The sequence below is a fragment of the Drosophila bipectinata genome, chromosome 4, assembly GCF_030179905.1.
Source record: "Drosophila bipectinata strain 14024-0381.07 chromosome 4, DbipHiC1v2, whole genome shotgun sequence".
Taxonomy (NCBI): domain Eukaryota; kingdom Metazoa; phylum Arthropoda; class Insecta; order Diptera; family Drosophilidae; genus Drosophila; species Drosophila bipectinata.
The window spans coordinates 11,829,433-11,847,127 of NC_091740.1; the positions used below are offsets into that span (position 1 = coordinate 11,829,433).

Sequence of the window (17,695 nt, forward strand, 5' to 3'; positions counted from 1 at the left end):
CTGCAGCCTAACATAAATAACACAAAAATATGTGGTGCGCTTATCGCACTTGAGAAAGGGTCGCATAGCAGGTAGTTTTAAATAGATTTAAGATTTTCATGTATCTTACTTATAAGAGAATTGTACTGAATAAAATCAGTTTCTAAATGGAATTCATTGGAGAGTGACCTTATTATTTGAGGCCCCTCTTAACAGGCAGAATATAGTCCAAGTGACCAGAAAATTTAAATTTGCTCTGAAAGATTATGTTTGGGGCACGAGAAAGATGCTCCTCCATTGAGGGCAGAAGGTGACGATTCAGAACACCTTGGAACTTTTCAGCATTCACAGTTCTATCAATTAATGCCAGATAACCAACGCCATAGTAAGAAAAGAAAACCATTCGTCCTGCTCCTTGCTTGACCGTTCGCATTTGGGGCGCACGTAGCTCATACTATTGTAAGCAAAATGTATTATTTTAGTGTCGTTAGAAAAAATTACGTTTCGCCTTGCATTTTGACCCGCTGTTTGCAGATTTGAAACGATCAGACATACTTAATCGTGAAAGGATTAGATCCTCGTGGCAGTTGGTTCTTCTTTTTGTATGAAATTCTCGAAAGAAGAACTAATAAATTCAACGTTAGAGCTTATTCCTAGAAAGCTTGGACATTTTCAGTCAATTTCGACATATTTAAAAAAAAAATTTGACACAAAAGAAGTTTAATAATTAAAACAAGAAAGGAAAGCTAACTTCGGTCGGAGCCGAAGTATCCGCAAACATCGGATATAATTGGCTATAAGATCCAATAAGAAGAATATGAATAATATAACCCAATTTATTATAATACAAAATTTACAACAAGTCCCAAACTTCTATCTTTAACAATACCAAAGTTGCTATTTCTACCAAAAACCATTTCCGATGGTTCAGTTATATGGCAGCTATAAGATATAGTCGGCCGATCGTTATGCAATTTGGTAGGTCGGATTAACTGACCAAAAATATAATCTGTACCAAGTTCCAGTTTTCTATCGTCAAAAACACGAAAGTTGGGTCATTTCCGATCGTTCAGTTATATGGCAGCTATAGGATATAGTCGGCCGATCCCGGTCGTTCCGACTTATATACTGCGTGCACAGAAAAGAAGGGTCAAGACGACAGCTTTAAAACTGAGAGACTACTTTGCGTAGAAACAGACAGACAGACGGACATGCTCGTATCAACTCAGGAGGTGATCCTGATCAAGAATATATATACTTTATAGGGTCGAAGATGTATCCTTCACTGCGTTGCACACTTTTGGACAAAATTATAATACCCTTTGCAAGGTTATAAAAAAAAGTGAAAGAATTTTTAAAGTGAATTAGAATTCTATAGTAGGAATTGTTTATCACGTCGAATTTAGCACAAAACCGTGTTTTGTATATAAAACAAACATTTTTTATATATGTTTGGTCATTGATAGTTTTCAATGCCGGGAAATGAAAGACGAATTTAATTACAGTACGTTATATTTTATTTATGCTGCAGGCAGATGAAACTGGGATCAACCATTGTGATCATCCAGTTTATGGTGCTAAGCAGTGACTAATAATATGGACAGAGAGTGCGGCTCGACTAGACACACGCGAAGCTAAAGCTCTCGATAGTGGAGAGGGCGGCCCGACATAGTGATTGCGAAGCTAAAGTTCTCTTAAAATAGGCCCGTTGAAGTCGAGCGGCCGAGAAAGAGTCGGCTTGCGACCAACAAAGCCTTTGTACAAACTTAAGCCTAATAAGCTATAAGATATAGTCGGCCGATCGTTATGCAATTTGGTAGGTCGGATTAACTGACCAAAAATATAATCTGTACCAAGTTCCAGTTTTCTATCGTCAAAAACACGAAAGTTGGGTCATTTCCGATCGTTCAGTTATATGGCAGCTATAGGATATAGTCGGCCGATCCCGGTCGTTCCGACTTATATACTGCGTGCACAGAAAAGAAGGGTCAAGACGACAGCTTTAAAACTGAGAGACTACTTTGCGTAGAAACAGACAGACAGACGGACATGCTCGTATCAACTCAGGAGGTGATCCTGATCAAGAATATATATACTTTATAGGGTCGAAGATGTATCCTTCACTGCGTTGCACACTTTTGGACAAAATTATAATACCCTTTGCAAGGTTATAAAAAAAAGTGAAAGAATTTTTAAAGTGAATTAGAATTCTATAGTAGGAATTGTTTATCACGTCGAATTTAGCACAAAACCGTGTTTTGTATATAAAACAAACATTTTTTATATATGTTTGGTCATTGATAGTTTTCAATGCCGGGAAATGAAAGACGAATTTAATTACAGTACGTTATATTTTATTTATGCTGCAGGCAGATGAAACTGGGATCAACCATTGTGATCATCCAGTTTATGGTGCTAAGCAGTGACTAATAATATGGACAGAGAGTGCGGCTCGACTAGACACACGCGAAGCTAAAGCTCTCGATAGTGGAGAGGGCGGCCCGACATAGTGATTGCGAAGCTAAAGTTCTCTTAAAATAGGCCCGTTGAAGTCGAGCGGCCGAGAAAGAGTCGGCTTGCGACCAACAAAGCCTTTGTACAAACTTAAGCCTAATAAATAAATATTACACTAATAATTACACTAAACATTACATAAACATTATTTAAACATAAACATTAAACGCCGTGCTGCTGCTTGACCCGACATTCCCCCCGCCGTTGGGGCCTGTCCTCCAACTCCATCCGTAAGGGGAAAGGCACGGCTTAAACCGTCCCGTTCGAAGTCGTCCATCGAAGCCGGGGATGAGCTCCATAGTTCTGGCCAGTGGTCACGTCCAAACCCTCTAACGTCCTGCATCGCTGCTCCAGAAACTCCGCCAAAATTTTAAATATATTTTAAATATATTTTCTCGCGGCGAATACGATCTGTCCCACTGTGCGCTCAGAACCGCAAGTAGCGATGTGGAACTCATATATGTATGAAGGCGTTATGCGCGGGCCATTGCACTTGCAAGTGGATCGTATGTATATATGTTTTTAAATGTTTTTTCGCGGGTCAATAGTTTTTTAAATTGTTAATTATATTAAGTAAAATCACGTCGGGGTCACCAATGTTTGGTCATTGAGCGTTTTCAATGCCGTAAATAAAAGACGAATTTAATTAATTTTGGACGTTACAAATGTTTATTCCTGCATGCAGATGAAGCCGGATGATCCGCAGATAGACCAGCTTATGGTGCATGCAGGGACTCAAGTAAATACAGAGAGAGGGCGGCCCGACAAGTCACCTCGAGCTAAAGCTCTCGAAAGTGGAGAGGGCGGCCCGACTTCGACATTGCCGAGCTAAAACTCTCTATGGAAAGCTTGTTGAGTCGAGCGGCCGAGAGAGAGTCGGCTTGCGATCAACAAAGCCTTTGTACAAACTTAAGCCTAATAAATTACACTAATAATAACACTAAACATTACATAAACATTATTTAAACATAAACATTAAACGCCATTCAGAATACCTTGTGATGGAATATAAGGCATTGACTTCATTAAGAAATTTACAATATACATAATTGTTATAATATTTGCAAAAATGTCCGTTTCTTGTGTACAAATATTATAGTTTTTGTTTTAAAAAATCTTTTTTTTTTTTAAATCTAGCTACATTTGGCATATTAAACATTAGTAAATGATGGATTACAGAATTAAATGCTTTGTTAAAATCAGTGTATACCACATCAGTTTTCATGCAGCTCAAAAAGCCCCTGTGGATGATCAAAGTAAATTCAAGAAGGTTGGTTGTAGTAGAGCGATGCTTGACAAAACCATGCTGTGAGGGGGAAATGATGTTTTTGCAAAAATGTTGCAGTTGGGAAGTAACCAGTTTCTCCTGCTCCTTAATCAACAAGCAACTAGACTAAATCTTCGAAATAACACTACATGGAGATCCTGCCAGGAGACACTTCATGGCGACCGTGACAGGACATGGTAACTCAACTCGAGGCCACAATAACAATGACACCCATAATAATGGTAGGGTAGCAAAGAACAATCAGGGAAACTCTCAAAACCCTCAAATATTCAGCAGTATAAAACTATGCGGTTCATACCATTAATCTTAATTTAAATATATTTGTAGAATTTTTAAATGTGAAGACAAATAAAAAACTTTTATTTTAATAGATACTGGTGCAGACATATCTATGTCAAAGGAAACCCCCGATATCTTTCATTATATCCAAATAAATAAGAAAATCAATATTTAAGGCATAGGTCAAGTATTTTGTCCAAAGGACTGATTTCAACAGAGAACAGACAGGTAAATACATTATTCCACACGATGTTCACTTCAGAATACCTTGTGATGGAATATAAGGCATTGACTTCATTAAGAAATTCAATTTCCAGTTAGATATGAAAACAAAATAAAGATTGGCTCATAATGAGACCAAATAATCTAAAATTCCCAATTTATGTTTCAATAACATTCAATTCTGGTACTAATTCCATTGCTCTACCAGCAATATCCCAAGTAGTCAGAAAAATTCACCTATCATCAGATGAGGATAGTGTATTAATTCCAAACCAGGAAATTAAAGAAAGTATTTATGTTGCAAACGCAGTGGCAATAACCAAAAATGCATTTGTCCGATTACTGAATATGACCAATGCCGATCAAGTAGTAGATATTACAAGTTTATCATATGAACCACTTTCGAAATACGATATAGTTCAAAACAATCCAGAAAATAGAGAAAAAACTGTCTTGTCTCAAAAAGCTAAAATTTTTCCACCACAATTCAAAAACGAATTGATTAATTTATGCACTCAGTTTAGTGACGTATTCTGACTCGAAACCGAATCCATCACTAATAATACCTTCTACAAACAAAAGCTAAGATTGAAGGACAATGAACCAGTCTAAATAAAAAATTATATAAACCCTCAAGGTCAAATAAATGAGATACAAGTACAAGTACAAAAACTAATCGACAATAAAATAGTAGAACCGTCTGTATCCCCTTATAACAGCCCACTTTTGTTAGTACCGAAGAAATCTCTTCCAGGGTCAGACAAGAAAAAATGGAATAATATAATAAAAACTGTAAAAACAAGAAAATAATAAAAAACTGTTGTCGGACAAATTCCCGCTCCCTAGAATTGATGACATTTTTGATTAACTAGGAAGAGCAAAATACTTTTCATGCCTTGACTTAATGTCAGGATTCCATCAAATTGAACTAGAAAAAACCGATTGCCATGCTGCCTAAAAATAGCGCCAAATTCTTTCCAGAGAATGATGACTATAGCATTTTACGGATTAGAACCTCCTCAAGCTTTCCTTTATATGGATGATTCATTAGTCATTGGTTGTTCCGAAACACATATGCTCAAAAACTTAATTGATGTTTTTGAGAAATGTACGAAATACCATCTTAAATTATATCCTGAAAAATATTCATTTATTATTCATGAAGTGACATTTTTGTGACAAAAATGTACGGATAACGGAATCTTGCCTGATGACAAAAAATACGACGTCATTAAAAGTTACCCAGTCCCACATGATGCGGAAAGTGCTAGACGATTCGTTGGATTCTGCAACTACTGTAGCCGTTTTTCAAAAATTTTGCCGACTATGCTCGTCACATAACAAGATTATGTATAAAAAATTTCAAATTCGAATAGACAGCTGATTGTCAGCGCTAATAAATCCGAATTTATTACAATACCGAGATTTCAGCAAAGACTTTTGCGTAATAACTGCTGCAAGTAAACAAGCATATGGAGCAGTTTCAACTAAAAACAAAAATGGACTCCAACTTCCAGTTGCTTATGCATCAAGTTCGTTTACTAAGGGCAAAAGTAATAAAAGTACAACAGAAGAAGAATTGGCAGCAATTCATTGGGCCATAACTTATTTCAGTCCATACATTTATGGTAGACACTTCACTGTCAAAACAGATCACAGACCATTAACATACTTGTTCTCCATGGTAAATCCAAGGTCAAAGCCAACGCATATGAGACTTGAATTAGAGGAGTATAATTTTACAGCCAAATATCTGAAGGGTATTCATCATTCAACAGATACAACAAATAAATGGATCTGTAAGGAAAGTCACTACTAGATATTAAAGTAGACAAAATTTCTGCGCAGGAATAGAAAAAATAGAATTGCCAAGGCAATCTATAGAAAAAGCTTCAAAGCCCAACGTATGACGAAGTACGTAAAGTAGTGACCTTCTTTGCATACGTTTCAATTGATAATTTTAAAAGTAGGGACAATAAAATATTAATTTCATTGAGAGTGGCGCCTTTCAACCAAGTGACCCAAATAAAAACAATAAAAGAAAAAGAAGCTCTATTGTCTATATGCCATTACGATCCAAAACAAGGAGGTCACACAGGCACACAGGTCACTCAATAACCTTAGCCAAGGTCAAAAGACATTATTATTGGAAAGGTATGACTCAAGATATTACTGAATACATACGAAAAAATTTCCAAAATGCCAAAAATGAAAAGTTACGAGAGAAATAAAAACTTCTCTAACAATAACTGATACACCAATACATGCTTTCGACAGGGTTATAATAGACACCATTGGTCCACTACCCAGGTCTGAAAATGGAAATGAATACGCAGTAACATTTATTTGTGATCTGACTAAATATCTAGTTGCGATTTTAATTCCAAACAAAAATGCTAACACAGTAGCAAAGGCGATTTTTGAGACTTTTATTCTAAAGTACGATCCAAAAAATACGTTCATTACGGACATGGGAACAGAATACAAAAATTCTATAATAAATGACTTGTGCAAGCATTTACAAATAAATAACATAAAATCAACCGCACACCACCGACAGTTGGAACAGTCGAAAGAAGTCACAAAACTTTTAATGAATACATACGTTCATATATATCGGTTGATAAAACTGATTGGGACATATCCAATATTTCGTTTATTGTTTCAACACAACCACATCTATGGCACATGACTATTGTCCATATGAACTTGTTTTCGGTAAAACAAACAGTAACCTAAAACATTTTAATAGTAAGGATAACCTAGAACCTTTATATAACATAGATGATAATGCTAAAGAAAGTAAAAATATATTAGAAATAGAATACAAAAGAGTTAAAATTATGTTAGAAGGAAATAAAAGAAATAATAAAGAATTATATGATAAAAAAATAAGAAACGTAGATATATCGGTAGGGAGACTAGGTCATACAGGACATACAGGACAGGAATGAAACAGGACATAAGCTAGATCCAACTTATTTAGGTTTATCAACCCTATACAGTTAGAAGATAACCCCAGAAACCCCAGAAAAGTTAGAAGATAACGATAATATAATATAATATTGTTTTCTTTTATAAAAAAAAAAGAAGAAACAACGTTTATAATAAAATACTAACGAATATATTTTTAAATACACATAGTTTTAAGCATATACATTTACACATACATATTAACAAAAAAATTAATTAACAAAACAATAATTAAAAAAAAAAAAAGAAAAAACACAAAAAAAATAATTAACATTAATACTTAAAATAAATACATAAATTACGTTTTTTATTTAAAAGGAGGGAGATGTAGCATGCGTACATATGTATATAAATACATATTAATAAGGCTGCAACACTTTGTTGTTATGCCAACAGAAATCATACATAACCAGCGACTTCGTTTCAGCGCTAAGTGCCCTCTGCACATACTCAAGTGCAGACGAAATATGATTCGCACTTGATAACCCACTCTTGACCGTCGCTGTCTATACCGTCGCAGATTTACTCGTCTCGGATTAATCTCGGGCTAAGAGACTAGTTCGTGTAGAAACAGACGGACATGTTCATATCAACTCTGAAGGTGATCCTGATCAAGAATACATATATGTCTTATACATATATACATTTTATACATAATATGATACATATGTCTAAGATCTCTTCTTCACTGCGTTGCAAACTTTGGACCAAAATTAAATAACGCTCCGAAGTAACATTGTGCTCTTTCATTGCGCTTATTCCTTTCTTTTACACATTGTTTCGGAATTTTGAAGCTCAAGAACGCCCCGGTTTTTTTACCCTTGCAGAGAGAATTATAATTTTGTCCAAAAGTGTGCAGCGCAGTGAAGGAGACATCTCCGACCCTATAAAGTATATATATTCTTGATCAGGATCACCTCCCAAATTGATATGAGCATGTCCGTCTGTCCGTCTGTCTGTCCGTTTCTACGCGAACTAGTCTCTCAGTTTTAAAGCTATCGACTTGAAACTTTGCACACACCCTTCATTCCTTTGCACGCAGTATATAAGTCGGAACGACCGGAATCGGCCCACTATATCCTATAGCTGCCATATAACTGATTGATCGGAAATGGTATAACTTTGGTGTTTTTAGAGTTAGAGAGTTCAAATTTGACACAAAAGCTATTTTTGGCACATTACGACATGCCAAATTTCATAAGGATCGGCCAACTATATCCTATAGCTGCCATATAACTGAACGATCGGAAATGACCCAACTTTCGTGTTTTTGAAGATAGAAAGCTGGAATTTAGTAAAGCTTCTATTTTTGGTCAGTTAATCCGACCTACCAAATTTTATAACGACCGGCTGACTATATCTTCTGCCATTTAACTGAACGATCGGAAATGTTTTTTGGTAGAAATACCAACTTTGGTATTTTTGAAGATAGAAGTTTGGGACTTTTTTTTCGATTTTATATTATAATAAATTGGGATATATTATCATATTCTTATAAGGATTGGCCAATTTTATCCGATGTTTGCGATATATATCCGGTTTAAACTGCAAAGGTATATCAAATTCGGCTCTGCCCGAAGTTAGCTTTCCTTTCTTGTTTTTTAATAAATCAAGATTTCTATGGTTTTAAAATAACATGTCTGTTTAAAAGTTGAAAATCACTGTTGCACTGTGTAATTGTACTGTATAGGTATAAAGAAAATTTTTTCCCTTTTTAGAAAATTATAATAAACTAAAATTATGATACACTCTGCAAGGGTACAAAAATTAGAGAGGTTACGTAATAATTACCTTAGTTGTTTTAAGCAATCTCGGCAACGAAAGCATGTTTTGTGAAATATAATGGTTTCATTTTTTTTTTGTAGAATTACTTCTTCCATTTTATATACTGCCTTACTGCATTGGTGGCACATAGCATTTTGCTCAATCGCTAAATTCTTATAAAATAAAATAAAAAAATTAATTCCGACATTAATCTTTCATGATTAATTTCAATAATTAAGTTTCACAAGCTTACTTTATCTAAGTCGAACAATTTTTTATCTTTCCGTAGGTTTTGCTTCTGAAGATCATCAAATTTATTAAAACTACTCCTCTGAAAAAAAGAGAATATAATTCTGTGAGTTCTAATATAAATGATAACGTGAGGAAAAAGCTAACTTCAGTCGAATCCGAAGTTTGTATACCCTTGCAGTGTTTTTTGGTTCTGTGAGTTTTATTAAGCTTGTGTGCAACCTCCGAAAAGGGTTTTGATCCTAGAAGCTGCTTAAAAAGAAATTATTGTAGTAGTTTCTTTTTTGTTGTCAATTTAATTTAATATTTTTTGAAAAAACAAGCATTTTAGATTAAGTTAATAAACATTGTTTATATCATGAAAACACTGTGCTCATCAAGGCTTGTGTGGCCGAGTGGGGTAAGAGATTGAGCGCATCTCTGATGAGATCCGAGATCGCTATTTTCGTTTTTAAATTATTTATAAGTCAATATCTTAAAAAAATACGAAAGTTGACCTGAGCGTTTCTGTGGCATCTATATTATATACATATATAGTTGCCCGATAGTTGCTTTTAGTGCTCAATTCAGTGCTCTGTGCAAAATCTCAACTCCGGAGCTTTTAAAGCTTATGAGTAAAAAGAATAAAAACGGACGGACATGCTTACATTTTTTCTACACATAATCCTGATCAAAAATATGTTATGGGTCTTATGTCATATGTCATGGGGATGCCAGTCCACAATGTGACGAATCTTAGCGAGCGCGTAAAGACACTATGTCCGAAAAATGAAAAATTTTACCAGGATATACCAGGTATTTTTTCATTAATTGATTTAAATCTTACAATTTCTTTTTTTACAAACATTTGTCAAAAGTTGTTTGGTTTGGAAGAAATTTGTATGTGAAATTATTTTAATTCACTAAATTGGGGCTAGTGTGGGACATATGTCTATGGCTGATGTGGGCTATAATACGTTCAATCTGAATGAATTATATAGTTCACTTTAATTTTACCAACCGTTTATTTTAAATATTTGTCAAAAGTCGTTTGGATTGGTAGAAATTTTTAAGGGAAATGATTTTGATTCACCATATTGGGACAATAGCCCCACTTGCAATTGATATTACAGTCTCCAGGCAAAGTATTTGTTTATTGAAGCACTTTCATTGAAGCTACGTGTTACGTCTTAAATTTTGATACGCATCGATAGACAACTCTACTACCCCAACCCGATATTTAAAGTAAAGAATTTGCTAAATTTATAGGCAAAAATTGTGTAGTTTGTCCATCTTTTTTTGGCTTTTTGCCTTTGTGCGGGTTTATTTATTAATAGTTTTAAGTATTAAGTTACTGCTTAGAAAAAATGTTAATCCAAGAAAAAAAACTCCGCAAGTTTAATTAATAAATAGTGTTTGTTTGTAACAATATTATGTTGATGACTACTGTAGGTATATGATGCGTTCGGATGATAAAACGCGGCACAACGCTTTGTCAGATCGCCCATTTCATGTTGCAACAACCGAGGCCTAACTTTTTGATGGCCTCGACAACGTTTTTTCCATCCCGATTGGCCCATATTAGTATCAAATCATGGCTAACATTGCTCGTATCCCAGTATTTAGGTTCTGTACATGAAAACTGGTTATAATTCTTTTAGTGACAATTTTACTCCGGAGAAAAATTATTGGTTTCCTAATATCAGCGAATGCAGCGACGAGTTCTTTACATAACTATCCAACCAACTAGACCATCCGTCTAATAATAGCAACCAGGAGGCCAGTGAGCTGAAAGTTGCCACAATACCTTTGGATTAGCTTCGTCTCACGTAGGTTCTCGATGAACCTCCCACAACAAAATTGGGATTACATGCCAAATACGCCTATAAATTGGTGTACTTCGATCCCGGAATGATATTTACATACGGTGATATTAAAAATCAAAATGAAAAACCATATGTAGATCGAAGTTCAATGTCGGGCTTGCAAGACAATACCCAGACTACATTTCGCCAGGTTAGCTGGAAGAGCGCCTCGGGATAGACATTTGTTTACCCTTGCAGAGGGTATTATAATTTTGTCCAAAAGTGTGCAACGCAATGAAGGAGTCATCTCCGACCCTATAAAGTATATATATTCTTGTCCGTCGGTCAGTCTGTCTGTTTCTATGCGAACTAGTCTCTCAGTTTTAAAGCTATCGACTTGAAACTTTGCACACACCTTTCTTTCTTCACCTTTCCTTTGCATCTAGTATATAAGTCGGAACGTCCGGGATCGGCCGACTATATTCTATAGCTGCCATATAACTGATTGATCAAAAATGATATAACTTTGGTGTTTTTAGAGTTGAGAGTTCAAATTTTACACGAGAGCTATTTTTGGCAAAATGTCAAATTTCATAACGATCGGCCGACTATATCCTAAGGCTGCCATATAACTGAACGATCGGAAGTGACGCAACTTTTGTGTTTTTGAAGAAAGATTTTGGTCAGTTGATCAAACCTACCAAAATTCATAAGGATCGGCCGACTATATCCTACAGCTGCCATATAACTGAACGATTGGAAATGGTTTTTGGTAGAAATACCAACTTTGGTATTTTTGAAGGGAGAAGCTTGAGACTTTTTTTTAGATGTTTTATTGGAATTAATTGGGTTTATTATTATATTCTTATGAGAATCGGCCAACTATATCCGATGTTTGCGATATATATTGTTATATGCACATATATAGAAATATATATATGGACCACCCACTGTACCAAGAGTACTTAAAGGGCACACACTGTAGCACTTTGTTGCAGTGTTTATGTTTGTTTATGCAACTTGAAGCCTGGGTTATAAACCTTTAGTGACCGAATTTCCAAACGCTGTTGGCCTAGAGACCTTGACTTCCCAACTCCTAGAAATATTGTAAAGGAGAAGAACCTTTTGGGAACTTGGAGCGGCAACAACGGCTGCTCCAAAAATAAAGATCAATAATAAAGTATCCAAACAAAAACAATAAACAAATTAACTTGATACAAACTGGATGGGGATCCTTTGGAAGACTAGACATATTACAATATCCAGTTTTAACTGCAAGGGTATATCAACTTTGGCTCCGTCCGAAGTTAGCGTTCCTTTCTTTTTTTTGTTGAAACTTGTATTTTTGATTTCATTGAAAAGTATTATTGTTTTGTTTGTTAAATAAATAAGATTAATTGTTATCAATGATTTAAACGATTTAATCAATGTTTTTTTTTGAATATCGAAAATAATCGATTCACTGAGAATACATTTTTTTCCAGCTCTACCTTACGAATGATGGGCCCAAATAAGGGGAATGACGAATTATGAAGGGCAACAAGTTCGAATCACCTCCTGGTCTATGGTGAATCAAGCCTTCTTCGTTAAGTCATTTAATTTATAACCAAAGTTTCCAACTCACCCACATGAACATTTAGCATGGCTTCGAGCCTCCTTAACACCTCCTTACCTCCTTAACAGTTTCAAAAGAGGCCTGAAGACCATAAAATCTTCAAAAAGCACTTTTTGAGGTAGTAAAATGGAAAACAATTAGTGGAGGTATATATTAAATTTAAATGTTGTTTATATATGTTGTTACCGCCGTCATAGAATTAAGTTTATATTTGAAAAATGAAATCGTTAGAATTAATGTTGAATAATGTTTAGAATAAGTTTTGAAAAATGCTAGACGCTAGCTTATCGATATATGAAAAAATGAACGAAGAACGATGCGTCTGCGATTGCTAGGTGAAGCTAACGAGGCGAGGGTAAACGATGAAGTTTTTTTAGCGAGCGCCATTTGATTTGAGTTAAATAAAGGAAAGAACAACCAAATTCATGTTTGATAAAGAATCGTGCAGCAACCTCTCCCCGATCCCAACATTCCCAAAAAAACGTCCTAAAAAAAACATTTCTAAAAAAAACAAAACTTCGTTACCTGCGGATTAAGGCAGAAAAACAGCGTCGCGTCGCTAGCAGACAACAGCTAGACCGACTGGAGGCGACAAATTTAGGAAATAACGAAGGTGAAGGCGTCGCGTCCCTAGCAGCCAAGGCAAGGTTGAGTTGAGCACGCCATTTTTGGGGAAAACCAGAACTCTTGCGGGTAAAGGCAGAGGTAAGGCGTCGCGTCCCTAGCAGCCACAGGCTAGGTCGAGTAAGCACGCAGTCACGAAAATAAAAGCAGACGCCATATTGCACGCACGCCGGACGACGCGAAGCATGAACATTGAAGTGTGCAGAATTTGCGAGAACAAAAACGAAATAGCGTCAGAAAATTGGGTACAGTGCGACGTTTGCGGAAGGTGGTACCATTTCGAGTGTGCCGGCGTAGAGGACGACATTGAGAGCAAGGATTGGAGCTGCGATTACTGTCTTGCGGGTTGCAGCGGTATGCAACGATCACCAGTACAGCCTCAAACACGTGAAGACGCAATGGATACTCCTGAACCGCACGGCAAGCGCTAGACGTCGATACACTAATCGATACTGCCGGCAACGGAGAGAAAATGAATGTTCGGGAAGTCTGGCCGTTATTTATCAGCACATTTGAACACAGTACGACAGCAGCGGTATATACGAATGTCGATTAAAGAGAAAGCTCGTGACTCGGTTAGAGATAAACTCCTACTTCCTAACCTAGTCCCAGAAGTCATCAGCACTTTGAAGATGTTCTTCGGCAGACCAGAGCACGTACCATTTCGAGTGTGCCGGCGTAGAGGACGACATTGAGCAGAGGCAGCATCATTAGTGGTAGCGCCATCGTTTTACAAAACAGTCGCAGTTAATTTCCACAACAGTCGCCACCCGGACAAGGGAGAGGCAGATGAGCCTGGACCAGCACGAGGACAAACACGATCGAACGCGAACCATACTGAAGCAGCTCAGCAGCAAGTTCAACTGAGGTGCGTAGCTTGCGGCGACCCGAGTCACAACCCAGCACAATGTCAGGTATTCTTGAACCTTGACGCGAAGCACAAGTGGCAGGTAATCAGAGCGGGTAAAGCCTGTTTCTGCTGCCCCAAGGTACACCGGAACAGATGCCGAACCGGGAACTGCAGAATTAATGGCTGTACAAGGAGACACCATGATTGTTGTTCCTAACACAATCAGCCAAGACAGACCACAGGGTCACGTGAGTACGCATCGCGACGACAACCACGGAAGTCAGTTCTTTCGCATCATTCCAGTCAAGCTGCATTACGGCAGCAGGCAGATCGAGATCTACGCCTTTTTGGATGAAGGATCATCCGTGACCTTAGCAGATGCATCCGTATTCCAAAGACTGGGAATACAAGGCCAGGCAGTGCCAATGTGTTTGCAGTGGACCACAGAGACGACTCGACTCGAGAGTGGATCCGTAAAAGCATCCGTCCAAATCTCGGAAATAAACTGCGATAAGGTTTACTGGTTGAACAACGTCCAGACCGTTCAGAACCTAGCATTACTGAGACAGACAGTCAATATGAAGGAGCTATGCGACAGATTCCAGCGTTTGAGAGACTTGCCGCTACAGTCCTACTCTGCCCAGCCGACTTTGCTAATCGGAACCAATAACTGGAAGCTAGCAGTCCCTCGCAAGATCCGCGAAGGAAAATGGAACGAGCCAATAGCATCGAAGTGCATGCTAGGATGGAGACTGGCAAGAACTTCATGACGACATGAAGGAACATTTCAACCTTGATGCACTTGTACCACGAAAGCTATACTTAGCTAAAGATGAGCTGGCAGTGAAGATACTGGAAAGCACCTGCCCAAAAAAAGTTCGGAAAATATGAAGTTTGACTTCCGTGGCGCGGTGACAAACTCCCTTAGAGCCGCGGTAACGCTCTGAAGCGGCTTACCTGCATGAGGAAAAAGGTCTCTCAACCAGAATCAGATCTGTACGAAAAGATTGACGCCAAAATCCGGAACCTCCTAGACAAGGGATACGCGGATAAGCTATCCGAGGAAGAAACCAGCCGGGAGATCAGCCGTACATGGTATCTGCCGATATTCATAGTGCTGAATCCAAACAAGCCGAAAAAAATAAGGCTCGTATGGGATGCAGCCGCAAAGGCACAAGGATACGCGTTAAATTAATACCTTCTCAGGGGAGCAGATTGCCTGAACCCACTCATAGACGTCTTGCTAGCCTTTCGGGTCAACAAAATAGCGATTTGCGGTGACATTGCGGAAATGTTTCATAGGATCAACATTCGCGAGGAGGATATGCAGGCGCAGCGATTTTTGTGGTATGACAAAGCCAGCGACAAAGTAGACACCTATGTCATGTAAGCTATGACTTTTGGGATTAGCTGCGCGCTGTTTATAGCGAACTTTGTTCGAGATAAGAACGCGGAAACCCACCAAGAAAAGTTCCCATTTGCCTTAAACGCCATCCAAAGGGCGCACTACGTTGACGACTTCATCGAGAGCATGAGGAACGAACAGAAGGCCATCCAGATCACCAGACAAGTCATAGAAGTACATCGCAGAGACGGATTTGAGATCCGTATCTGGTCATCGAATTCGGAAGAAGTACTCAAAAGCTTGCAGGATAATGGCAACGCTGGAACCCAAAAGAACGTGGATTTTTGTGCAACAAAAAAGATACTTGGCATGTTCTGGGACCCACATAATGATATCTTCAAATTTATCTGCAGATTTTCAAGGCTGAAGCGTGATGTGCTGGCGGAAAACTCGAACTGATATCGATCTTCGATCCATTGGAATTTTTATCATGCCAGACGATTGGACAAAAAATACTTCTCCAGTGCATATGGCGGCAAAAAATTGAATGGGATCAGGAGCTACCTGAGAGAATTCTAGAAGAATGGCGCCAATGGAAAACCATTTTGCATGACAAAAGGACTTTCGAGGTCCCTAGATGCTTTTCCCCAGCCACATGTCAAATTGGACTCCTGTTCATTGCCGGACAAGATATACCAACAACCACGACAATGGCTCATATAAGCAAGGCAAAGATGCTGCTATACAAGCAATCTCAAGCCATCGCCTTCGCAGCAGAACTAAAAACGTAACCCGCGGGACCGGCGCTCCTCTAGGAAAGCAGATTGGCCGGATTGAACGCATACCTGGACAACGAAGGAGTACTACGAACTAGAGGCAGATTGAACGCAGTTGACATAGCTGAGGACGCCATTATACTAGCTCATGGATGCCTGATAACCAACCTCATAGTTAGAAGCTTCCTCGAAAAGAATCACAATCTCGCTCATAAGACTGTAATAAACGACATCAAAAATTCGTTTTATATCAGCCGTCTACGTCTACTGCACAAATCTGTCGAAACACATGGCAACGATGCAAGATCGACAGAGCAGTTCCCAGACCACCCCAGATGGCACCAATCCCGAGGGCAAGAGTTGGAAGCTTTAAGAGGACGTTCACCTATACAGGCATTGACTATTTTGGCCCGTTATTGGTGAACGTCGGCCGGCTCAACGAGAAGAGATGGGTAGCTCTGTAGCTCTGTTCACCTGTCTTACGTTGCGCGCGGTGCATTTTTAGATAGCCTACATACTAGCCAATTGCCTAGCCAATTTTATGGCCCTTCGAGGGATAGCGAAGGAAATATTCTCAGACAATGGTACAAATTTCAGAGCCACGTGGATTAGGAGCTGAAAAAAATCGAGCTTGATAAGATCACCATTAAATTCGACGGCATAAAGTGGCGATTCAACCCACCAGGAGCACCGCACATGAGTGGAGCATGGGAGAGACTCGTCCGGACAACGAAAGGAATCTTGAAGAACATTTGCTCAAGTTATTCTTTCAACGACGAGGGGTTGAGAAACGCATTGATGGAGGCACAATTTATCATCAACTCGACCTCTCACGTTCGTAAGTCTGAATTCCGAGGATGACCCTGACTCCAAACCACCTGCTGCTAGGATCAGCGAAAAAATACAAGCTGCTGTCAAAAGGGGCAATGAATCTGAAGCGTAGATGGAACAAGACTCAGCGCTTCGGAGACCGCTTTTGGCAACGATGGGTTAAAGAGTATGCACCCGTATTAACCAGGCGCACCAAATGGTTTGAGAAGGTACCTCCAATCACCATCGGAAGCATCGTCGTAGTCGTGGATGAGCTTCTTCCTAGGAACCTGTGGCTAAAAGGACGCGTGACTGACGCAATGGTGACTGCAACAAAGGTAGCAGTTTTGGACGTCGGCTTGGAGAATGGTAACTGACCACCGATCGGGATCAATTACGGGAGAGGGAATGTTACCGCCGTCATATAATTAAGTTTATATTTGAAAAATGAAATCGTTAGAATTAGTGTTGAATAATGTTTAGAATAAGTTTTGAAAAATGCTAGACATAAGCTTATTGATATATGAAAAAATGGCGGAAGAATGAGGCGTCTGCGATCGCTAGGTGAAGCTAAGTTTTAAGTTTAACATTAAGTTTTGCACCAGCCTCGTGCACCAACCTCG

The 17,695-nt window shown here is 38.3% G+C and overlaps 1 protein-coding gene across 2 annotated transcripts in view; it reads right to left on the reverse strand.

The window, feature by feature from the left end:
- Positions 1–17,695, reverse strand: part of LOC108125669 (uncharacterized) — a 212,699-nt gene that overhangs the window by 144,397 nt on the left and 50,607 nt on the right. The window contains exons 3-4 of one of the 2 annotated variants that reach the window (XM_043213346.1): positions 9,273–9,350; positions 9,047–9,192 (exon numbers count right to left, since the gene is read on the reverse strand). The exons of the other annotated variant lie outside the window; for it this stretch is intronic. Coding sequence (XP_043069281.1) covers positions 9,047–9,192; positions 9,273–9,350 — 224 coding nt within the window. The remainder of the gene's footprint in view (positions 1–9,046; positions 9,193–9,272; positions 9,351–17,695) is intronic. 2 annotated transcript variants of the gene reach the window in all.